The sequence below is a fragment of the Schistocerca gregaria genome, chromosome 1 (assembly GCF_023897955.1).
Source record: "Schistocerca gregaria isolate iqSchGreg1 chromosome 1, iqSchGreg1.2, whole genome shotgun sequence".
Classification (NCBI taxonomy): domain Eukaryota; kingdom Metazoa; phylum Arthropoda; class Insecta; order Orthoptera; family Acrididae; genus Schistocerca; species Schistocerca gregaria.
The window spans coordinates 606,039,554-606,065,326 of record NC_064920.1 but is presented as its reverse complement, the minus strand read 5'-3'; the positions used below and the strand labels follow the sequence as shown (position 1 = coordinate 606,065,326).

The 25,773-nt window shown below is 41.9% G+C and overlaps 1 protein-coding gene across 2 annotated transcripts in view; it reads left to right on the top strand.

Annotated features, from left to right (window-relative positions):
- LOC126358533 (GTP-binding protein drn-1-like) overlaps positions 1–19,304 on the top strand; it is a 299,819-nt gene extending 280,515 nt beyond the window's left edge. For both annotated transcript variants that reach the window (XM_050007557.1, XM_050007558.1), the window contains exons 2-5: positions 5,736–5,890; positions 8,025–8,457; positions 13,164–13,466; positions 17,411–19,304. In XM_050007557.1, the coding sequence (XP_049863514.1) occupies positions 5,778–5,890; positions 8,025–8,457; positions 13,164–13,466 (849 nt within the window). In that variant the 5' untranslated portion in view covers positions 5,736–5,777 and the 3' untranslated portion in view covers positions 17,411–19,304. The remainder of the gene's footprint in view (positions 1–5,735; positions 5,891–8,024; positions 8,458–13,163; positions 13,467–17,410) is intronic.
- Positions 19,305–25,773: the final 6,469 nt, after the last annotated feature.

Below are 25,773 nucleotides of genomic sequence, written 5' to 3'. Positions count from 1 at the left end.
GGAGAGGGTTGCAGCCTTATTATTTAAAACTTAATGGTATGAAGCATTGTCGAGAATAATTACTGATGGAGTTACTAAACTTATAAAAGAGAATTTTCGAACCAACTGAAAATATGTTCTTGTCTCATCATTTCTTGGTGCTCTGACATTTTCATCGATTTCAAAATCAGTTGACGGCCAGGAATAAAACCACGGAAAGTGCCAGCATGCAAAAGAATATTTCTGCTACCTTTGCCGCTGTGGAGTGGTTCACCTTTGTCTTTATCGTCACTCCAACCTTTCGTAACCAAGATTCATCGACCAGAACACTGTTTTTGAAGTCAATGCCTTTTACTTCACGCAAAAATCTACAATGTCATGAGGCTGTCTGCTCGTTCTATCAAATTTACGGTTTAAATCATTTGTATTTAATACTAGAACTCTGCAGGACTAGTCTAAGCGATGATTTGCTTCCTCCAAAAAGTTCCACCTCATGCAGTGTCATACGTTGCTTCTCATAGCGTTGATGATAAGTATTTTATATGTGACTGCGAATCGCGTTTTGTATGAAAGGATTTGTTACACATTTCGTAATACTTCATTTCTCGTCCTGCGTATGAATAAAACGAGCCATGTTCCACTTCCTTTCCTCTCCTAATTTTCTTTACAGAGATGAAATAATATAGATTCAGTAATAATAACAGCGTCTACCGTTCGCTCGCCTGTTTTGGAAACCGGTAGGAGTCGTTCACCAGTTGCCCCTCCATCTCAAAATATTCCAATACATTGCATCCGAATTGTTGCGATTGTCCTTTAAACGCAATTCCTTCACCGGCTTTCTTTCTAAATGTTTTTGGATTCGGCATCCTCGGTCTGCCCATTTATTTAGCATTTCATCATATATGATAAACACACCAAAACCAACACAGTCTCTCTCTCACTCTCTCTCTCTCTCTCTCTCTCTCTCTCTCTCTCTCTCTCTTACACGTGTCATACAGAGCGCACAGAGCACTAGCCAAACAATGGAAATGAACTGACTATTTGTTTTAGCAATCTGGCAACGGAGTGAAGTTAAGCCATCAGATTGGAGAAAAACAGCTACAGAACGCGAAGTATCAACGAATAAGTAATTTTTAGCGGACTTTTTTGAGCACAGTTAGCCACATGTGGCTGGAATGACATACCAACTGGAAGGCAAAAGATGGGACGTCTAAGTAAGTTCCACCAGTTAACAACGGTAAAAGCTCTACTTTTCTTTCTGCTAACTCTCGAAAGCAAGCTGTGTCAAAAATTCAATGAATTTTTAACAGAGGTATAATTTCATGCCGTGAATTTAACGTCAAGATAAACATTTACTAGCACATTGCAAAATTACGTCATCAACAGCAACAAAAAGGAAATCAGAAAAGAATGTGCTCATTAACACTTACTTAAAATTCAGTTTGTGTCATTGAGTGTTCAAAGTGCCCACCATCTACAGCAATTCACTTTTGCAGTCGCTGGTGCAAGGGCATCTGGGAAGATTGATGAGGTTCTTTCGATGTCATTGCACATGCTGCAACGATACTATGCTTTAAATCCTCTTGGGACGATGGAACTTGTGCATAGACTTGGTCATTGAGTTAACCACACAAAAAAGGCCATCAGGTGAACGTGAATGTCAAGTGATAAAGCCTGAACGGTCTGTCCAGCGACTAGGAAAGAACTGGAAAAGCGCTTGCCGAGCCACAAGCGATTAGAGGGCCGGACACCAGCGGTGCTAATACCACGTACCTCTACGTTTAGCTGTTAAGATTTCTTCAGTGTACCAAGGACCAATCACATAGACTTCAACAACCCTGCACCAAACATGTTCACCCACCAATGCTCTGATATTTGGCATGATTCAGCCACTCTTCAGTCTCGGCAGCCCAACAACGCACTTTCAAATTCAATATTCCATGATTTGTAAAGGTATATTCCTCGGTAAAGAGAATTTTTTGAAGAAAGAATCCGCTGTCCTGTTACCACTGTCCCTGCAGTTCATATAATTATGAAAAAAAATACATCGGCTAGTCAGGACTTTCGTATAATTCATTTAGATGAAACCGTAGTTAAGATACTTTAAATGGCTCCGGAAATACTACGGACGAACGGCTTTGCTAAATCAACCCATATAATGTAGTACAGTCATATGTTGACGTACATACACGACTTAGCACAAGTTTTTCACGCTATGTCTTAGAGCAGTATCGTACGCTGATGTACACAGAAAACGAACAACACATTGAATTTTACCAATTCTGTGAAGTAATTGATATTTTAAATAAAGTGTCAATCTATAAAAGAAGATGGGTCATTCAACAGTCCTGCAAACTGTGAAGTGACAAATTTGATACAGCCTCCTTAACACGAAGTTCTCGTCACACAAGACTCTTCAGATCAGAATTCAGGCTTCAACTTTTGAGGATCAGTATCTCAGCTTCAGCAGATCAAGTTGGGCCAGTTTTTTATTTCCAATGGGTGATGACAATCCACTTAATTCGCAGATACTGTTATAATAGTTCCGAGTGGACGCCATTTAACTATCAAGAAATTTGTATTGATGTTTACTGTCGCTAAAATGTTTCCTGATGATAAATGATGATCATTCACTCAGCGGTATGTATTATACTCTTCCAAAGGAGTTCAGTAAGGTACTGAAATTGGAATTTTTTTATCGTAAACATCTACACTACGCGCTGCCTGTTGTTCTAGCTACGAACAACTTGTAGTGTAACATTCTCACAAATATGCTGCATAGAATCTTCTGACAACAAGCACCTTTCTCTGCATAGCCCACTAGCTATTTCCCGAGAAATGAGGCCGACCATTTTTAACTCTAATTGTAGACTTCTCGGAGCGCAATACCTAGTACCCCTGCATTCACTGACCACCTACTTCGTTTGCTCCAGCCGACCAGCCTTGTACAGTGTGGCCGGAGATAACAGGGGAGAGTGAAATGCTCGGCAACTCCGACTTACCGCCGGTTAACCGGGAGCGTTAGCCAGCCCTTTTCCCATTTAATATATTTATATTTAATAGTTTCGTGCATACGTTCTTAGCGCTTTTGTTTTGCATTTTGGTATTCCGGTTGCTATTTGTTCATTTATCGGTTGTAATTTTTTATTTGTAGTTCACTGCTGCTATTTGAGTTTACGTGTTGTCATTTTGTCGTTTGGAGATAGTGGACTCTAGAAAATGGAGTACAAACTGGAGAAATCGGAACATTTCAGATGTATTCTTCACTCTGAATTCGTTAGAGGGATGACAACAGAGGAGGCAGCCAGAAACATTTGCGCCTTGTAAGGGGATAGTGTCGTTGGCAGAGCACGGCATGAAAATGATTTTCTCATTTCAAGGGGAATCGTGTTGCATAGTGACTCTCCAAGTTCAGGAAGACTTTCGAGGTTTGACGAAGATTCTTCATACGCATTTATCCCCAATGATCAACATCAGTGTACTCCAAGACTGGCAAATGGGATGAACTGTGATCATTCCATCACCATCCGCCTTCATATGAAATTAGGAAGGTTCAAAAATCGAGTGTATGTCTACCGCATGCTCTAAGCCAAAAGTCACAAAAATCTTAGGGTGGCAAGATGTGCATCTCTGCTTGCAAGTCATGAACTGGCTCATGAACGACACCGCCAATTCCTGTCTTGTACCGTTAGTTACTGGTGACGAGAAATGGTGTGTTTAGGCTAACACAAGGAAAAGAAAGCGACGGTTGAGCCCAGACAAAGCAGTACCTGTACGAATCCATGCAGGATAATGTTATGCGGCTGGTGGAACAGCGACGGTATAGTATGCTACGACTTGCTTGCCCGAGGTTATTGTCAGCAACTAAGCCGTCTTTCTGGCTTAATCCGCGAAAACGAGCAGCAAGACTGCGTGAAGCGATACTACTCCACGATAAGGCCCGCCCGCATTCTGCTACTCTGACTAAATTCTATACAGGAGTTGGATTGAGAAGTCATTCCGTACCCAACTTATTCACCTGATCTGCCGTTCTTGGATTTTCACTCTTTCTGCTTTCTATCGAATAATCTTCAAAGAACTTCTTTTCTGGATGAAAATTCGCTTTAACATGGCGCGACGAGTTCTTTGCCTCAAAACCACGTGATATACAAGTTGCGACAATAATGTAATGAGACTGATGTCATTGATGGTAACATTTATGAAACACATTTTCCCTAATATCCTCCAAGACCCTCGTTACAGCTTTTTGGACATGTTGTGTTGTTTGAAAATGGTGATCCTTGACCGCCGTTTTGAGTCTTGAAAACAGAAAAAAAGTCGCACGGAGCGATATCTGGTGAATAAGGTGGCTGTGGTAGTACTGAAATTTGTTTTGAGGTTAAAAATTGCTGTACTGACAGTGTAGTATGGGATGGTGCATTATCGTGATGCAGAATCCAATTATTAGCAATGTTGACACGGACATGGAGAACTCTTTTACGAAGTGTTGTAAGTAGGCTGCTTAGGTTTTTTTTATTGGTAACGCCGCCGCCACGTAGCGCTCTGTATGAAAATCACTGGCTGTGCCGTGTGCAGTCTGTGGCTGGTTTGCATTGTTGTCTGCCATTGTAGTGTTGGGCAGCGGCAGCTGGATGTGAACAGCGCGTAGCGTTGCGCAGTTGGAGGTGAGCCGCCAGCAGTGGTGGATGTGGGGAGAGAGATGGCGGAGTTTTGAAATTTGTAAGAATTGATGTCATGAACTGATATATATATATATATTATGTCTATTAAGATAAATACATTGTTTGTTCTCTATTAAAATCTTTCATTTGCTAACTGTGCCTATCAGTAGTTAGTGCCTTCCGTAGTTTGAATCTTTATTTAGCTGGCAGTAGTGGTGCTCGCTGTATTGCAGTAGTTCGAGTAACGAAGATTTTCGGTGAGATAAGTGATTTGTAAAAGGTATAGGTTAATGTTAGTCAGGGACAGTCTTTTGTAGGGATTATTGAAAGTCAGATTGCGTTGCAAAAAATATTGTGTGTCAGTTTAAGCACAGTCTTGTACACTTTTTACAAGGGGACGTTTCAGTGTTTCTAAAATTTCCTTGTAGTAATATAGGTTAACAGTTTGTCCAGGAGGCACCCACTCTTTATATGAACAATTCCCTTGGAATCAAAGAGGTTCATGGTCATCCAATGCGGTCTTCATCTTCAACATTCGTTCTGTCTTCACTAAACATTTTCTGCCAACGAAGAACTTGAGCACTTGGCATAACCTCCTCTCCAAAAGCGTTCTGAAGCTTACCGTAAGTTGTCGTCGCATTTTCACCCAATTTAACGCAAATAGAAATGGCATACCGTTGCGCAAAATTATGCGGTTCCATTTCCGTGGCGAGAGACACAAACATGTCTTAACTTACTACAGCACAAGTCACGTCTGAGCAGTTGCATCGATCTGCCGCTTCGACTAGAAGCAGCTTATAGACCAACGTCAAAGATATTGTGCCTACGCAAGCCTGCAGGGTTGCCACTTATTGCAAAGAAAATCAATCTCATACCTCGAATACAGTCGTGGAATCAGAAAATCATCCCATCGTTGGAAGACTATTGTAAAAATTGAAGGAGAATATATTATTGATGGCTGAAGTCTCTGTTATGTGTATCTGTTGTGTTTATTTAACTTACGGAAAAGCGCTACGAAAGAATGCACCAACCTAGTACTCATTGCTTTCGCAACCGATGTTGACACAGGCTGAGTGTGACGGGGGCTGGGCGCAGCTGTTGCAGGTACCCTCATGGACAGCCGCCGCTGAGGAGGCCATGTCGCCCAACCGACCAGTCAAGGCGCGCCCCCAGTTTCGGCGCAGGTTCAGCCTCCAGCCGTCCTTCTTCAAGGACGATGCCGAGGGAGAGGGCAAGCTGCACACGCCCAGGTCAGTACCGATGAATCTCAACTCTTGGGGGTAGTCAGAAAGTCAAAAATTGAGTGTCCTAGGCAATTACTCAAATACATTAACTACAGTTACATACGTACTACTCATGACCTGAATGAAAAATACAATACACTTACTAATAAAGCTTCCATCTTATTTGAAAGACGTTTTGTCTCCCGATAGAACACTGATTACGTCAGAGTCTACATAAAGGACGTAGACTAGGTGAGGACTAAAGACATCTTGGGCAAAAAGCAAGTATCTCTCAGTCGTAAACATGTCTGATACTGTAGCCATAGCTCATTACACGGCATATTACAAGGTACTGAAGATTTTAATACCGACATCACACAATAGATAATATCATCAGCAAACAAAATAATTAAAACATGGCAGATGTTGAAGGAGGAGACTGGTGCAACGAAAATTGTGAGGCGCAGGCAGCTTTAAATGTAACTCATACTTTGGTAATAGATGTGCACAGTAGAGCAGGATTTTCATATCTATTATTGAAAGGAAGGGGTTTATCAACAGGAGTAGTGCACGATTTCCATAACAGCTTTGCTTATGACATACTGTCTTCATGTATTTGGTCACCGAAATGATCGTGACAATCTGAGAACGGGTTCTATCCGAAACGCGTCAAACAAAGTAATTCGTTTATCTGCTGATGGGTTCTTATTTAGAGAGCAGTACAGCAGTTGCGCAGTACTCCTATTGATTTGCAATATGGTCGCATTATTTCTTCGTGAGTTTATGTCACAAGTACAAGAAGGAGTTCAGTAATAAGTAATAACAACCATAAACCTTATAAAAAGGTAGCTGTTATGATAAAATATCAACAAAGTGATTCAAAGAATGTTCCTCAGACTGACGTACGTATTAAATAATTTGAGTAACCGTCGTTTACAACTGAAGCTTTTCCCAATTACCCGTATATTGAAGTTAAGCTTGTGTATAAAAAGGGAAGAATGGAAATACAACCAAGCCTGCGGCTACTCTCACTTTTGCCAGAATTCTGAAAAATTTTTGAAGCTGTGAGGACGGGGCGTGAGTCGTGCTTGGGTAGCTCAGCTGGTAAAGCACTTGCCCGCGAAAGGCAAAGGTCCCGAGTTCGAGTCTCGGTCCGGCACACAGTTTTAATCTGCCAGGAAGTTTCAAGATTCAGTTGACTTGCTCCTGTCTTCCGGGGCTATGCTGAAGAGAAGAGAATAAAATGGAGAAAGGGAATATCTTCAGAATTCTTGCCCACTCAAAAGGTGACAAAGTTTCCTTGTGATAATATGTAGAGTCTGATTTCGTGATTGCAGATATAATGACGGCAGAAAAGGCCTACTGGGTGTTCAATGTCGAGATGATAGAATGCTTACTGTCAAGTTACCAAAAAGGGTAGGCTAATGGTACAGGAGGAATTTCGTTAAATGATGAAAGATTTGTGCAGTTGAGTAATAAGCGAGCTGTCTACATCACATTTGAGTTTTATTAATATTCCATTCTCTAACGTTATTTTATCGATTGTACACATAAACATTATTTGTTTATTCGAGACACGCTGCCACGGTATGGTAGGTTCACAACTATTCAGCACTGAGGAACTTGGGTAACTTTCTGCCATTTCAACCGTCTTAGTTCAAAGAAAGAAAATTCAGCTGTAGTGGTTACCGGTTACGGGATAGTTCCCCTATTTTCAAACCACACTGACCGTGATTATTCATACAATAAGGTACCAAAAGGCACAGCAAAGTATATAGTGGGCAACAAGTACCCTCACTGATCCTAGACATTGGGTCTGTTGCTATTGGTTGTGTCAGTCAGTAGCAAAGGATGCACTGGCTAGGATCACTGGGGTTATTTGTTGCCCACTATATACTTTGCTATGCCTTTTGCAGACATATTGTATGAATAATTACTGTTAATATGTGGAAGTGTGGTTTGAAAATAAGTGTTAGCCCGGATCCAGTAACCAATGCAAATGAGACGGATAAATAAAATAAATAAATAAATAAAAAGAATAGTTTCCTCAAACACAATTTGAATGGAGAATGCAGAATTAGTGCTCTACAAGTACTAAAATAATTGTCTTGTCCACTTAGTCGAAACCCTGAGTGTGACACGCCTCTGCTCCGCTGTGCAGCCGGTCTACGAGCCGCGTGGACGCCGAGCCGTCGGGCAGCAGCTCCCCGGCGACAGACGCGCGCCACCGCGTCGTCGTGATGGGCGCCGCCAAGGTGGGCAAGTCGTCCATCATCTCGCGCTTCCTGTACGGCACCTTCTCGGACAAGTACAAGCGCACGGTGGAGGAGATGCACCACGGAGAGTTCAGCGTGGGCGGGCTGCGCCTCACGCTCGACATCCTCGATACGTCCGGCGCCTACGAGTTCCCCGCCATGCGCGCTCTCTCCATCTCCTCGGCGGACGCCTTCATCCTCGTCTACGACGTCACCGACGCCGGCACTTTCGAGGAGGTGCGGGCGCTGCGCGACCAGATCCTCGAGACGAAGGGCGCCGCGCCCGCCCCCATCGTCGTAGTCGGCAACAAGACTGACCTGGCGGAGGAGCAGCGGGAGGTGCGTCCCGGCCAGAAATACGAAAGCCTAGTCATAAGTATGCTACCTCTTCATGCGCGTAACTTAGTAATGTCGACTATGCAAATATTGACTATTATGAACAAACTGCAAATCCTTTCCCTCTTTTTATCTTTGTACTGAAAATATTTTCACAACACTGTGCATGTTGACAGGAGGTACTGTGCTAACAGCGATACGTTAACTATCCTAGACACAAGTATACATAGAGGATTGTAGCATAGCCCTGCATTTTCATCTACATCTACATTTATACTCCGCAAGCCACCCAACGGTGTGGAGGAGGGCACTTTACGTGCCACTGTCATTACCTCCCTTTTCTGTTCCAGTCGCGTATGGTTCGCGGGAAGAACGACTGTCTGAAAGCCTCCGTGCGCGCTCGAATCTCTCTAATTTTACATTCGTGATCTCCGCGGGAGGTATAAGTAGAGGGAAGCAATATATTCGATACCTCATCCAGAAACGCACCATCTCGAAACCTGGCGAGCAAGCTATACCGCGATGCAGAGCGCCTCTTTTGCAGAGTCTGCCACTTGAGTTTGCTAAACATCTCCGTAACGCTATCACGGTTACCAAATAACCCTGTGACGAAACGCGCCGCTCTTCTTTGGATGTTCTCTAACTCCTCCGTCAACCCGATCTGGTACGGGTCCCACACTGACGAGCAATACACAAGTATAGGTCGAACGAGTGTTTAGTAATCCACCTCCTTTGTCGATGGACTAGATTTTCTAAGGACTCTCCCAATTAATCTCAACCTGGTACCCGCCTTACCAACAATTAATTTTATGTGATCATTCCACTTCATATCGTTCCGCACGCATACTCCCAGATATTTAACAGAAGTAACTGTTACCAGTGTTTGTTCCGCTATCATATAAGCATACAATAAAGGATCCGTCTTTCTATGTATTCGCAATACATTACATTTGTCTATGTTAAGGGTCAGTTGCCACTCCCTGCATCAAGTGCCTGTCTGCTGCAAATCTTCCTGCATTTCGCTACAATTTTCTAATGCTGCAACTTCTCTGTATACTACAGCATCATCCGCGAAAATCCGCATGAAACTTTCGACACTATCTACTAAGTCATTTATATATAATGTGACAAGCAATGGTCCCATAACACTCCCCTGTGGCACGCCAAAAGCTACTTTAACGTCTGAAGACGTCTCTCCATTGATAACTACATGCTGTGTTCTGTTTGCTAAAAACTCTTCAATCCAGCCACACAGCTGGTCATATATTCCGTAGGCTCTTACTTTGTTTATCAGGCGACAGTGCGGAACTGTATCGAACGCCTTCCGGAAGTCAAGGACAATAGCATCTACCTGGGAGCCTGTATCTGATATTTTCTGGGTCTCATGAACAAATAAAGCGAGTTGGGTCTCACACGATCGCTGTTTCCGGAATCCATGTTGTTTCCTACAGAGTAGATTCTGGTTTTCCAAAGACGACATGATACTCGAGCAAAAAACATGTTCTAAAATTCTACAACAGATCGACGTCAGAGATATAGGTCTATAGTTTTGCGCATCTGCTCGACGACCCTTCTTGAAGACTGGGATCACCTGTGCTCTTTTCCAATCATTTGGAACCTTCCGTTCCTCCAGAGACTTGCGGTACACGGCTGTTAGAAGGGGGGCAAGTTCTTCCGCGTACTCTGTGTAGAATCGAATTGGTATCCCGTCAGGTCCAGTGGACTTTCCTCTGTTGAGTGACTCCAGTTGCTTTTCTATTCCTTGGGCACTTATTTCGATGTCAGCCATTTTTTTCGTTTGTGCGAGGATTTAGAGAAGGAACTGCAGTGCGGTCTTCCTCTGTGAAACAGCTTTGTAGAAAGGTGTTTAGTATTTCAGCTTTACGCGTGTCATCCTCTGTTTCAATGTCATCATCATCCCGAAGTGTCTAGATATGCTGTTTATAGCCACTTACTGATTTACCATAAGACCAGAACACATTTTGTACTAACTGACTAGCTGACAAACCCAGCATTATCCATGTACTCATTTCGCCAATTTCCTCTTAAAAACAAAAACAAAAATGAATTGTGTTTGTATCGTAATATCAGAAAATTTCATTTCCAGGTATTCCTCGTAAAAGCCTTTGCAACTGTGAGACAATCGTACAAAGAAATACGCGTAATGTACAAATATATAACTGCAGTATCCAAATTAAGAAACGTTGCCCGCAAAATACAAAGTCTCTGTAGTGTTTATTTAACTCAGAACTGGATTATAAACAATATTTCTAGTTACATGTTCCGTTCCTGCACGCTGGGTGCTGTTGCTCTGCGTGTATACAACGCGATTTATACGTCTTTATGGCAACGTCTCTTCATACGTCTATAGACAGCTATTGTTTTCACCTACAGCTGTTTGCATTTCGAAGTTGAAATCTGTTGGTACAACAAACATATTAGGAAGTTGCTGAGAAAGCACAGAATTTTGCACAGTCGTTTTAAACGTAGTCACTACCCCGCTGACAAACAGGTATTATGCGAAATGAAAGCAGCTGTCAAAAGGTTAATGAGAGATTCTTTTAACGAAATTGAAAGCAATATTTTATCTGCAGATTCTAAAAATAACCTCAAGAAATTTTGGTCGTACGTAAAATCTATGAACACTACAAATAATTCAATACCTTCTCTTGCTGACAGTACGGGTAATGTAACGGATGATGTTAAACAGAAGGCCGAAATTCTAAACCTAGCTTTCAAAAACTCGTTTACGTTAGAGAACTGCAGCACCATTCTCCCTTTCAGGTAATCGAACAAACGCAAGGATGGCTGACATAGTGTTTAGAGTATCTGGGATTGTAAAGCACTTAAGATCCTTAGACGCCAGGAAGGCATCTGGCCCAGACGGTATCCCTGTAAGATTATATGTTGGCTGTGCTACAAATATAGCACCATTCTTATCCATCATCTATCAGAGATCATTGGAACAGCGGAAAGTTCTACGGGACTGGAAGAAGGTCCAGGTCATAGCAATCTATAAAAAGAGTAGAAATTCGGATGCACATAATTACCTGCTAATTTCACTGACATCGATATGTTGTAGAATCATGGAACATCTTTTGTGTTCAGATATAATGACGTTTCTAGACTCTGAGAAGTTCATCTGCAGAAACCAACACGGTTTTAGGAAGCAGCGGTCATGCGAGACACAGCTGGCCCTCTTTGTGCATGATATACAACAGGCTCTAGATACCGGCTCCCAGGTTAATGCCATATTTCTCGACTTTCGAAAGGCATTCGACTCAGTTTCACACTTTCGCTTGCTCCAAAAGTGCGCTCTTATGGCCTATCCAATGACATATGTGGTTGGACAAAAAAATTTCTAACAGACAGAGAGCAGTATGTCGTCCTGAATGTGATGACTCCAACAGAACAAAGCGTAACTTCAGGTGTGCCCCTGGGCAGCGTAATAGGTCCGCTGCATTTTACGATTTACATAAACGATTTGGTTGACGGTATTGACAGCGGCATTACACTGTTTGCCGATGATGCTGTAGTCTCCAAGAAATCAGTATCACACGAAAATGTCTAATCGGGTGGAGTTTAGTTTCGACTGAAAAGATCAGTTTCATGCTGTTCCTTTCGCAATTTTTGCTCAGAAACTGAATGAGATGGACCTGCATTCACAGGTAGTAGCAATTCCTGACTGAGTTGAAGCCGGTTGTCATTGACAAGCGGTGAACTCTCTCTGGCCCCTGTCGATTACAGACTATTTACGAGTATTTTTCTTATGCCGCGTTAAAGGTCTGGGAGTGCTACACCATTCATTTCAGATGCTCTCAACAGTCGTCGTTGACACAGAAAATTTGCCAACTTCACGCACGGTGTTGTCATGGACACCTCCAAACACGATAGCTATCTTCCGCCGTTCTGTCCACGCTTCTTACTGCACTGATCCCATCCAACAGACTAGCATCTACTCACCGACAAACCACACATTGATTACGACCCGTCATATGATACGGCCACAAGGAGTGATGCTCTGAGACGCCAATTCTTTTCATAGTAGGACCTCTATGGTCGTCCTCGGTGGCACACTTACAGTACAGCAGTACGTCGACGACATTCTACGATTTTATTGCTCATCACGGTAATCCAACCTCGGCTTACATTTCACCAAGATTACGCCCTTCTCCATTCGTCGAGAGTTTCAATCGCCTGCCTTCGTGGTTGGCAAACCATATCTTGGCTAATAAGGTCTCTCCCCACAGAGAACGTTCGGAAAATTACAGACAAGGTCCTCACAGAAGCTCGTGTTTTTGACAATCTAAAGCCCCAATTGCACCGAATTGGACCCAATATCACTCAGGAGGATATACCAGAGCTCTCTTAATCAACAACAAGCCAAATAACTGCTTACATAAGGTGTAGAGGTTGACCAACCTGTTATTTGCTTGTTACTTTTATGAAGCTCTTTCTATGGAATCAGTCATGAAATTTTCCTGAAATTTAATCCTTTGCTTGTCTGTACACGTACATCGCTTCTACTGACTTCTGCCCCATTCATATAAGTCCTGTGTAGGATGTCCCCTCATCGCTGCTTATTAGTGTCAATCCGTCCTTTCAACCCTTTGAACATATAGCAGCTTTTAATCACGCACTACTATTGGCACACCTTAAATTTTCTGGCTTTGTAAACACGACAGTGCCTTTGTCTTTTTGCGCAACAGGTGGAGCTGGAGACAACAGAGTCGGTGGTGACGGTGGATTGGGAGAACGGCTTCGTGGAGGCGTCGGCCAAAGACGACGTGAACATCACGGAGGTGTTCAAGGAGCTGCTGGCGCAGGCCAAGGTGAAGTACAACCTGAGCCCGGCGCTGCGGCGACGCCGCAAGCTGTCGCTGGCGCGCCACTCCATCTCCGAGGGGCCTGGCGCCAGCGCCTCCTCGCACATCCCGTCTCCCCAGCAGCTGCAGCACCTGCAGGAGCTGCGCGAGAAGCACGCCAAAAGGAACTCCTGCGTTCTCTCATAGGTACGTACCAAGCGACGTAGTCGGCCGGAGTGGCCGAGCGGTTCTAGGCGCCATAGCCTGGGGCCGCGCGACCGCTACGGTGTATGATGTCCTTAGGTTAGTTAGGTTTAAGTAGTTCTACGTTCTAGGGGACTGATGACCATAGACGTTCAGTCCCATAGTGCTCAGAGCCATCTGAACCATTTGAACCATCTTCGCGTCTGTGGTGGCGACTGAAACTGACACTGTTACTTTGAAACGGAAACATGCGATATCTTCCCTAATGTTATCTATTTTTTCAACGACCTGGTCGTCGAAGGTTCGCCTACGCCTACTCCTCTTTTCAATAGACAGAAACTTTTCAGTGTTATTGGATGATGCGTCTCTTGTAATGACAGATCGTATCGACAGATGAACGAGCTATTTCAAAGTGATTCATCCGAGTTCACAAGGCTGTATTTTATACATGAATTAAGATGAAGACTGGGTGTGAATTATAAGCCACAAAAAAGGCACTTTTCAGATCTAACGCAATTTGTAACAGACTTCCTGCACTCGAACTCACAGCTGTTGACGGGTTTGTTCCCGGTACATCTTATCATGAAACTACAATGGATGTGTCGGCACCCCGGCGGATTCACCCTCAGGCCCCAGAGTGGAAGGCTAATTCGTGCGGGCAGCTTTGGATACATCGCAATCTCCCGCTGGCAAAGCATTCGTGATCATGCGTTGTCCAGAGCATCCGGCAACATGGCAGTTCAGCGGCCAATCGGAGCGCTTGGCGGCAACTTTCCGTAGTTAAAAAATGATGCGTTGTCGACCTACACAACATAAGTAATTTTGGTTCCTACTGGCATCAACCATCCAGGATTAAAATTTGGTGATACAATTCTTCTATATTTTTATTTTATTTATGTACCTTTCAACATACTTCCTCAAAGAACCATGTTTTTAGTTATATAATTCTGGGCTGTAGATTTTTGTACGTAAACGCTCTTGCTCACTGATTTACCATAATTTTGCTACAAATGCTTCTTCGAATTGTTCTTTTGTATCACAAGACTCTGGCATCTGAATTGTATGTGAGACAAAATAAACTGCATTTTATGCTTCTCACTCCAGACACTAGGTAATATATTTAAAAAACCTCAAATGAACACAACCAGGTGAATAGATTCCTTTTCATCAGTATATGGCTGAAACTGCCTATGTTTAATCAAGTTTTCTTCAAGCAATAAGTCAGAAATCGTAGGCACTGCCACCCGCAACTGATGGATGTTGTTTATTTATTGCGCTGTGACTTTTCGATGTGCATGTGCACTGGTGCTTGAATATGCACAGAAAACTGCTCTCATTACCGTACGTATTTTCACATGTCATACCACAGTTTACAGTATGTCTACTGGACTGCGATTCGTGGCAAAACATTCTGTAACGCGCTGCTGCCAGAGCGAGTTGCTATGTTTCTTTCTTTTTTTTGCGCTGTTACGTCTGACCTCTGACTCAACTGGAACCTCTGTTGCCAGCATTGTTGCTTCGGATTTCGCTTTTTAGGCATTGTATTGCAGTTTTGCTTGAGTTTCTAACCGATCGGTGATGTTACGTTTGCTATTTAGCCATTTATTGAACTCAGATTCTCTATTCTTTACTTTCTCAGCAAATTTTTGTTCGACTTTTTGTTTGCATCTACTGCAAGATTATTAAACCGTTCAGTTAGTGACGCTACTTCTTCCTCTACAGCCAAGCGTCCGGCTTGTTAAGATTCTAGCTGCGGGGAAAATGACTGCACCAATCTGGTACATCGTTGACTGCTCTTTATAATTCTGCAAATTCATCCTTTATATCTTTCATTTCGGCGAATAATTTCCTACCGAGCCTTATCTCATGTTCTGCTCGTAAGCGATAGCGTTCTTTTCCACGTTCGGCTAATTATTCTTCCAACACGATATCAAGTTCTCTCTCGCGTTCACCTTGCAAGCGATCTCGTTCTTTGTCACTTCCTTCTAACTTATGTAGGAGCTCAGCGAAAGGATCTGGTATAGGCGAACAGATCGTATTGTCCTCTAACCCACCCGTTTCCCAATCTACAACTTTTAGGTGTATCAGCACTTGTGCCTTCCATCGCAGTATTTTCTGTTACAGATGGAGCAAAAAGTAGGCTACACTAATTGTTACGCAACCTTGCTGAGAACAATCTTTAGTATGTCCTGTTAGGTTATCTGCTTCAGTGTCTTGCACTGTTTCTGGTACAGACGAGCCTTGGCTAGCTTTCTGTTCTATCTGTTTCCTAGGCCTAACTATGAATCGTCGCACGAAATACAGCACGTGTTTGGTACAAAAAACGCCAATTCTCTACACAAGAAGCAACAACACACAATGTTCGGCGCTGCACAGCCACGAGCAATACTACCAACACTAGATATTAATCTTTTGTACGTTCACTTTACTTATTACTCGACACAGGAAATTCTATACTGCCACCCTTCCCTGTTAATGATCAATCTTAAATCATTGTATAGCATTATAGTTATTTTGCGGCTTCTCGTGATCAGTATCGTACGTATTTCATGAAAAAAGTACGTACATACAATTAATATCAGTCGCAACAGTATATGAAGTATCCGACACATGGCTGAAAACGACTTACAAGTTCGTTGCGCCCTCCATCGGTAATGCTGGAATTCAGTATGGTCTTGCCCCCCCCCCCCCCCCCTACCCTTGATGACACCTTCCACTCTCGCAGGCATACGTTCAGTCAGGTGCTGGAAGGTTTTTTGGGGAATGGCAACCCATTATTCACTGAGAGCTACACAGAGGAGAGTTATCGATGTCGGTCGGTGAGGCCTGGCACGAAGCCGTCGTTCCAAAATATCCCAAAGGTGTTCTGTAGGACTCAGGTCAGGACTCTGTGCAGGCCAGTCCACTACAGGGATGCAATTGTCGTGTAACCACTCCGCCACAGGTCGTGCGTTGTGAATAGGTGCTCGATCATGTTGAAAGACGCAACCGCCATCCCCGAATTGCTATTCAACAGTGGTAAGCAAGAATGTGCTTAAAACATCAATGTAGGTCTCTGCTGTCATAGTGCCACGCAAAACAACAAGGGGCAAGTGGTTCAAGCCCCTTCCACGAAAAGCACTACCACTCCATAACACCATCGCACTACACACAATGGCAGGTGACGTTCATCGGACATTCGCCACACCCACGCCTGCCATCGGATCGCCACGTTGCGTACCGTGATTCGTCACTCCATACAACACTTTTCAATCGCCCAATGTTTAGGCTCCTTACATCAAGCGAGGCGTCGTGTGGCATTTACCGGCATGCTATGTGTGGCTTATGAATTGAAAACGTCTCAATGGTGGCCGAGCAACCTGCTCGTCACAATATTCCAGTCGCTATTCATGATGACTTGTGGTATCGTGTTGAAGCTGCATAGGCAGCTGTACCTGTACACCCCATCCAAGCTCTGTTTGACTCAATGCCCAGGCGTATCAAGGCCGTTATTACGGCCAGCGGTGGTTGTTCTCGGTACTGATTTCTCAGGATCTATGCACCCAAATTGCGTGAAAATGTAATCACATGTCAGTTCTAGTATAATATATTTGTCCAATGAATACCCGTTTATCATCTGCATTTCTTCTTGATGTTGCTATTTTAATGGCCAGTAGTGTAATTTAAAGAAAATGTGTCTATCACCACGATTTCTTATATTAATAATTTAGATGTAATGAATTAAATGTCCGAAATTACTCTGTCGAAAACGCATTTGTAAACAATTTTCTTCTCAATAACTCATAACTAATACGTGTACTTCCAGGTGTTGTTATGGTCATAGTTGCATTATCTTTAACATGATTTACATGTTGTCATTCTTTTATTGCTAGCTGATAAGTTTTTTACTTAAGAAAATTTAATAGCAGCTCAACTGTACAGAATGCTTGCCTGTTTTCATGTTTCAGAATCCACAATACGGGAGTAGAAACACCGCAGCGTCTTCTGCCTGCCGGCGTGAGCCCCACATAAGACGCTACTGTCATCGTTGTCCTCGTTATGCGCCTACACGTGTAAATATTTTCATCGGCGGAGATGTGTGACAGCGACTTCTTGGTTATATTAAGAAATTACCCGCACGCACGCAGATGTCGGTGAAGCCAAAAATGAAATTCTACCTTTTTTTCTCCCGGTGTAAGATGGGAGATACTATACAGTCTGCGTTACAGAAAAACCTCCTTTCGTTGTAACACGCCCCAACAACAATATTCCTAGCGGTTGTCCCACACTCTTGAGAAAAAGTCGACAATAAGAGGTAATATTTAAACAGCTGCATCGGAGCAGGCTCATGTTTAACACAGATGCTTTTCATCGTGGAGAATTATGTCATTCACATGACATCTTCCTCGTAAGAATGTTTTTATTTATTCTTGATAATGACTGATATATTTACTTTATTCATATTGCTCATAGGCTGTGTCTGTTAGCGTCCAAGAGATCGCTTGTGTTTCAAGGTTCTGTCCGCTCCTTATTACTTCACCTGCATCGTAATACTTAGAATACTGCAACACAAAAAGCTTCTACTCGAGTCTACATATCCTTAATACTGGAGCTAAGAATGATTTACCGAATGGTACAGGAAGAAACGTTACCAAACTCGTAGATGTTTCCCTCTGAATTTTAGAGAATAAAAAAGAAACAGAATTACCCGTCCATCAAATATACACTTTTGTGTAAAAGGATATGAGCATTACTATGTCCCTCATCATTATTATATTTCTTCTTCGATTAGCTTGCAATTCAAGTAAATTAGCTTCCGATAATGGAGAAACCGCGATTAGAGCAACACATATTACCAAACAGTATTCATTTACCTGTCTAAAGTAACATTAGCGAGGTTCGTCGATAATCAACTGTGGCGTATATATGATTTGAAAAGAAGCATAGGCTGATTCGTTAAGAAATGAGTTTATACTGGATAATAATTAAAAAAAATGCTGAATCTTCTTCATAAGGCACTGCAACTTGCACTAAGCGGAATTGCTTTCATTATTTTAAGCTACGTTATGTCTCATGTAATGCAGATAACTCAAAGACGAGCGTTAGCTCTGCCGTACATTTGAAAGCTGCAAATAAATACGACACCATAACTGTTTCTCAATGTTTGAAAGTGGAACATCCATGCAATCACTGTCTCACATCTCAGTGTTCCAATTTTTAAATTTTAAGAAAATAGTCTTATCGTATGATACTTATTTTTAGACTAATTGTGTAAACTGATATTCAATGTCTCTTCTATCGAATGTCAATATCTGTGAAACTAAGTATTTTCTGGGGTATTCATATTATAGCCAGTAAAATCCATCCGAATTCATTACAGTGGAGGCCGCAGTCGACTGTAATTATCAAAGACTAAGTCGCATGAAATGCTGTTGAGTGTAGGATGTGGCAGAGATGTAAGTCAACAGTTGACTACTAAAAGCTGATACTACAGTCTGTTAATGTACTCGTATAACGTATAACGACCACTTCAAAACACCAATTACTAATCAAATTTTACTGTAAACTATTTATAAGACTATTAAATCTAAGATTATATTCTTGGTCAATATTAGGATCAGTCCTACCATATTTTTAGCATTTTAATGTACACCCAAATCTGTGAGATAATATGTATAGATATGTTTATTTCAGGGTTCTATAAGGCATCATTTCTTCGTGTGGCATCGTTTCTTGGCAGTTTCGAAAATAATTCCCAGTGGAAACTTAATGTACGATTTCTCCATGTATGTGATTGATGGTCTTAAGACGTATCAGCCATCTCTCATGTTGTGTCAATAAATCAAAAGGCTGAACAACTGACCTTGTGTTTTGTTAAAACATAAAGGTTAGAAACAAAAAAACTGAATGTTATTACAGTAACAGTTGCACCTCTCAAGGGCTCCAGGTCGCACCATATTCAGGATGCAGTTGCTTTGACATACTAGATTGGAGGTTCGATGACACGCGCAATGAAGGATACGTGTATCTGTGTGCAAACAAGGCTGCGTCCTTAGTGGAGAACTTACGCCACAGAAATGTATAAATAAAACTATTTTCAGAAAGTGAAGCCATCAAAGTTAATGTTATACAGGAACCTAGCAAGTGTTTTGTGGATACAAGGTGGCATTAAGTGACAAAATAAAATGAGCACTACGATATTCTGCGAAGTGATCTCAACATAAAATATTCCTTGGAAAATGGACTATCTTATAGATTTTGTTTCCAGTGTCAACGGATAGTAAATTTCCCATGAAATAAGCACATAAAATCTCCGAAGCCAGTTACTGCCCTATGTTTATGTAGCGTTTCGAGACATGTCACTCAGACTTAGTAGCTTCACATTAGCCGTTTTCTGCTTTATTTTCTGTACAGAATACTTCTGCGTAAGGTGGATGTAGGTAGAAACATTAACTGGGAAGATAAATTACTTTGCTTACTTCTGCCTGTAGGTATTTTAATTTAGCATCCATTAAAATAAATAAAAAACCGCTGTTTCGTTATGGCTAGTTCTCTAAAGTAAACTACTAACTAATTTCCCCATCCTAACTAAACCTCACTGAAATCTCTGTTTTATGATACACCACATTAAAAGCACACATAACGTAGGGGTTCAGGATTTCGAAGAATGAATGCGTATATTTTACATCGTTCGCACTCCAACAACCTACAACGATCAAGCCCATACCGTTGACTGTTCTTTCTTGTCAAGTTCGGAAGAATATTCTAAAAAGTAAACTTTGTGTGTGTGTGTGTGTGTGTGTGTGTGTGTGTGTGTGTGTGTGTGTGTGTGTGTGTGTGTTGTTCCCGGCAAACATGCTTTGCGAAGCATTTGTGGGGTGGTTTCTCACACCAGATAGACCAGAGCTATGTTCTAGGTAAGACGGTTCATCACGGACAACGTGCATTTTATACGCTGGAATGATAAAAAGTTATTTCAGTCATGAATGTATATGATATTTTTCTGCAAGGAACGTTGCTCCACCTATTTCTCACACTAAAGCATGTCGAAGTGGTTCCCTCTACCTTCGTATACTAATGTGGTGTAAAATTTGACTCCCATTAGTAAATTCCAGATCCACAACTGGTGGATACACTCACCTTCTGGTCATTGATTTGCCTGAGGTTGCAGAACAACAGCTTCATCTAATGATTTAGCTGACTTTAAAGTTAAAAATCACAAACACGCAGCATTAGGTTTGTACATCTTAGTATAGTTTAGTCCGTGTTGAGGTCATAATATGTTTTAGAATCGAATCATCTCAAACTGTAACTCTTGTCATACTGCGAGCAAGACTCTGAAAACTCATTTGAGCTGCCACCAATTGCAGTCAGCTGTATATCTTCACTTCAGCTTATTTTGTTATGGTGGCTTGGAACTTCGTTATTACGGCGTGGTAAGAATTACGTAGCACTCTGAATCAAACTATCATTTGTATAATGTTAAATTACATTGAAGGCCAGTTTTTAGCATATCAAGATACAATTTGGGATCCTCAAAGACTACCTATTCTTTTCGTTTGCAGCTGTGTTTATAATGTACTGATTGTACCGAGCTGACTTGGGGCTGGAAGGATTAAAAACGAAGAAACAAAAATCACTGCGAAATTATCAAAATCAAAAGAAATAGATTATGTACAGGGTGTAATTATAATGAGTGCAGGTATTTCTATTGGTGACTGAAGACGGTGTACTGAACAAAATTACATCAGTATTTTTTTCTTCGTTTGCAGACTAATAGTTAATATCTATTTGGGGTGGAGTGTTTTTGGGTTGATTAGTACCTCCAATTACATGTGGAAAGAGCAAGTCATTAATGTTTATTTCCCCTGCGCAGCAGGTCAAATGTTGAAGTGCTAACGTGATACTCCATACACACAGATACAGTCCACTTGGTGTTGCAGTTACGACCGCAGAGGTAGCGGCAGGTCATAAAGTTTTTGACGTGTTTCTGAGAAGACTGTTTGACACTGAAGTGCGCACATATTAAGGTACCACATATAAAAATACCTGCACATATACACGTTACACACACACACACATTTTACGAATGTGGTTCAAATCTAGACTTGAATTTAGTCAAGAAAAGCACTTTTATCGATGCTTTCATTAGCTAACTTTAATTAAAACGTCGAGTGATTCCTCTGCTTATTCATGATTCATGATACTTCACGTTCCTAACTTTTTTTATAGATCCACATTAGCCATCCTGAACAATGCTTCTGCTTCCATTGAGTCCATCCAACGAAACCAGGAGCACCTCAGAAGAAGTCCAATGCAGATCTGAAAAAAAATGTTTTGATGAAAATTATAATGGAATTTGGCCATACAGACTGGCAGATTTGCCAGAGACTAAGACAACATGTCATGAAAGCCTTGAATGTTTGCATTAAGACATTGTCTTTTGGATGAAACAAATTACCTGTATGGAGGTACCATTAGTCATGGTATCTCAATTGCTTCTGAATTCTATTTGAGGAAAGTGCCTGAAAGTGAACTTAGCAGTGCTCTCATAGTAGGCTATGCGGCATTAGTCCATGGAAGCCACCCCCACAAAGCCTCTTATGTCACTACAAGAAAGAGGTGGTTCTGACTTCCAACAAGCGTCAGAATTAGTCTAGATGACTTCTAAAACATGGAAACTGAAATACAACTAAGAAAGGTGATAAAGGAAATGTATGTCAAATGGTTGATAAGAAAAGAGACTGATGAACTCGAGCAGTTTTATGTTCCATCTGGAAGTGTGTGTTACGTCACATCAGAACTGATTTTAATTGCACGAAAACTGAGGTAATGGTGAACAGGTGGCTTTCCTTCTGAAGCGTTCAATTAGATATTCTTGGAGCAATTGCAATCAGTAATTGGTTTACGAAAGGTGGAAAAAATTTTAAAATTCAGAGACTGCACCACACGGATCATTTTCACCCTTCGGTAAAGATTTTGTTCTGTTCTTCTTGCAGTACCCCTTTATTTTCTGCCTGTAAGTCAGTTTTCTCTCCTCCATCCAGTTAGTCGCTGTAGTCTTCTTACTGATGAGGGAGATTTAAGAAAACTAACTGTCGGATGTCTTGCCGGAACTGTGGTCGACCCAACGATTTTTCTCCAGTGATATCTCCAGCCGTTTCAGATCGAACTTTGCCGATACCATACATTTGTTGTTGGAGGAGATCCATCTATCTGTCACTATAAAGATTTTGTTTTGAATCTTTCAGGATTCATGTACCTAATGTGTCCGTCGAAGACCCGTCGACTTTTCATGTCGCATGTGCTGTTGTCCTCCTGGTTCCAGTAGAAGTCTTCTTTTTCTGTACTGGGTTCTAGTATTCTCTTCACGATTTTCCTCTCCTTGATCTCCGTTTTCCTTTGGGGGTCCATCCTGAACTTTACGAGGCACTTGGAGCCAAAAGTAATGTACGATTTTACTACCGAGGTGTAGTTTCGTAGTTTTAGATTGTTGAGGAGACATCTGGACGGGCAGGTACTTGTACAGGCCGGTAACCTCCTTAAAACGTGTGTATGTCTAGTTTCTCAGTGAAACTGACTGTTGGGTATTTAATATTTTTTCTTTGACATAGTCACAGAAAATTTTTATATCGTTAATCGGTACTGGTCACTTTCTGCCATCATCAGAACAACGGAAGTAGCATCAGGGTGGTCCCAAAGGAATAATTTGCCAGTATAAATGAATACTTTGGCAGGATGAATAAAGCTCTACTAGGCACCATTCTGATGCTGCCTCAACTGGTCTGATGACGGTCGATGGGGGCCGATGCTGGGTGACTGAAAAAATGTCAAGGGTACTGTTAAAAAATCCATCACTGTTTCCTGACGAAACGTCGTTCTGCTTGAAAACAAGTAATTACTGGCCTAGTATGAGTTGAGATGTAGCTGAGATAGCTAGTTAGTGAGTTGCTTATCGAGGGGATGAAGTCTACCGGAGGGTCATGCAATGTAGCGTTCACAGTGCATGTGTGTCGGCCTACCCCACTCTCGCAGCTTAGGCAACCCGCTGTACTCGTGAGGAGGGCCGCTGTGCAGTTTTCATCTGCACGTAGCTGGGGGGCTCATCGCCCGCTCGTTCGTTCGGTAGTCTCGGCGGACGGTTGCCAGCTTGTGCCTGCTGCTGCTGCCTCCGTCGCCGCCGCTGTAGCCAGCATATTGCTTCTGCAGCGCCGGGGCGTCGCGGATTTTAATTAATGTCGTCGGAAAGCTCCAACGAGCTGGGGGGCCGCAGCTGTAATGGGGACCGCACTTCAGAGCTGGCGCAGTCAAATCACAGTCGAAATAAGCCCCCGGTTGGGAACCAGGAAAGAATTGCCCCACTAGTCAGAATTTGACCATTTTACCTTGCCTCGTGATCTATAGTCTGCAATCAGCGTTGCAAGCGTCGAAGGAAAGAAATTTTTTTTATATGTGTTTGGTGACTGTTTCCTGTCTCGACGCGCCCAACAGTTGTCTCATACTAATTTTGTAGCAAACCACCGTTGTAAGTCTTACTGCTGCCAACACTATACTGAATAGTAATGAAATCTGACTACAGTTGGCCTTTGACTGAGTTCAAGTCACCGCATTCCCCATAGTGACTGCCTTCATGCCTTTTCCTAGTTGCGCTAGCTAAATGCAATGTTCATGATCACCTAACGAGGTCTACACACTTGTAACGGGGGATAAGACAGGGGCTTCCACACTCCACCACCCTATGCGCCATTTTCATTTTTTAAAATGTTCAGCCTAAAATTGGCTTCTTTATGGATTTTTCACATCATTAGTGTTTGTTGAACATACGCAGACAACACAAGTGTCGTAGCACTCAACAAACAAGACGTGCAAAGGGCGAATATATATACTAAAATGTATCATATCGCAAGAACCTTGCCGATTCTTTAAATATTGCTAAAAGTGTTTTAGCTTGAGCGGGCTGGCGCGTTTCGAGGAGGATCATTTTTAAAACGCCGTTCAGAAAGGTGGAGTTAGGTCATCACCATGCGAGATTAGGTGTCTAGGATGTTTAAACACAATGCGTGGTGTTTTCATCGTAAGAACGTTAAGAATACCACAAAATCAACAAAATACAACTAAATTTCTGTTTACACTTAGCGCCCCCAGAACAGAAAGACGTACCGAGAAACACAGGACGCATAAAGCCTAATCTAATCTACGTACAAAAAGCCTAATAACAATTTTGATCCATTCAAGTAAATTATCACTTGCGATTTATCTTCAGTAATTTCAAATTTGCCAGTGTACTCACGACGATATTCGCACAAAATTGGACAAAAATTGGGAAAATTTTCGTTAGTCCGACGTTGGGAACTATAATAAACGCTTCATGATGTGAAATTGTCAACGAAACAATAACTACGGGAGGAAAGCTATAGAACAAATACCCACTCTAAATTACATAAAGTGTCACTGGACAGAGGCGCTTGCACGTACGTTCATCTGAAGGAAACAAGGCGAAATTTGGAGTGGAAAGAAGCAGAAGCTTGCAATTATTCTGAAAAAGACCACTGAAGCAACGATAGACATAACACGAATAACAAACTTGGACATTAGCTACACCTGAAAGCACAAGTAATCCTCGGTCAACATGCTCACTTCGCAATGTTCACAATATTTCCTTCTCTTGAGGACTATTTAACGTTTCTCTCGGTGTAGCACCAGAATATGAGAGAACAGAAACGTTACAGCACATGACACCAAACGTTTCTAGCAGCTTCGAATCGTAAGCATCTCAAGCACCCTATGAACAAACAACACTGAACGGCACAACAAGTCGTTTGATACTCTGAATTTCAGATTGTAAACCAAAACTTATTTGCAGCTGCATTCACCGTTGAACTAAAAATGAGTCAACATGTTCATTAATTGAAACTTCCCTAAATATACCCCAAGGTGGATTAAAATTTAGTGGGTTTTTATTTTTATTTTTCATTTTTCATTTGTCTTAGCTTTAAAGTTTCATTGCCAACCAGATGGCGTAGTCTGAGCACCACGATGGGATGTCGAAGAGAGTTGCCTAAATGCACCCTTTTTAAGATTCGGTACCTCATTTGGTAAAAATGGAACCCTTATGGTATCATTTTGTTGTCCGTCAGTCAGTCTGTCGGTCTGTCCATCTGTTAAGACCCTTTTTATACAGACAGAGTTGTCATGTTGAAATTTGTGTAAAATAATAAGATCAACTGACCCTTCTCGACTAAAAAATTTGAGATTCGAAGTGACATATTTGGATATTAGTAAACTCATTCATGAAACCCGATAGATAAACGATCGATACACATAATTAAGT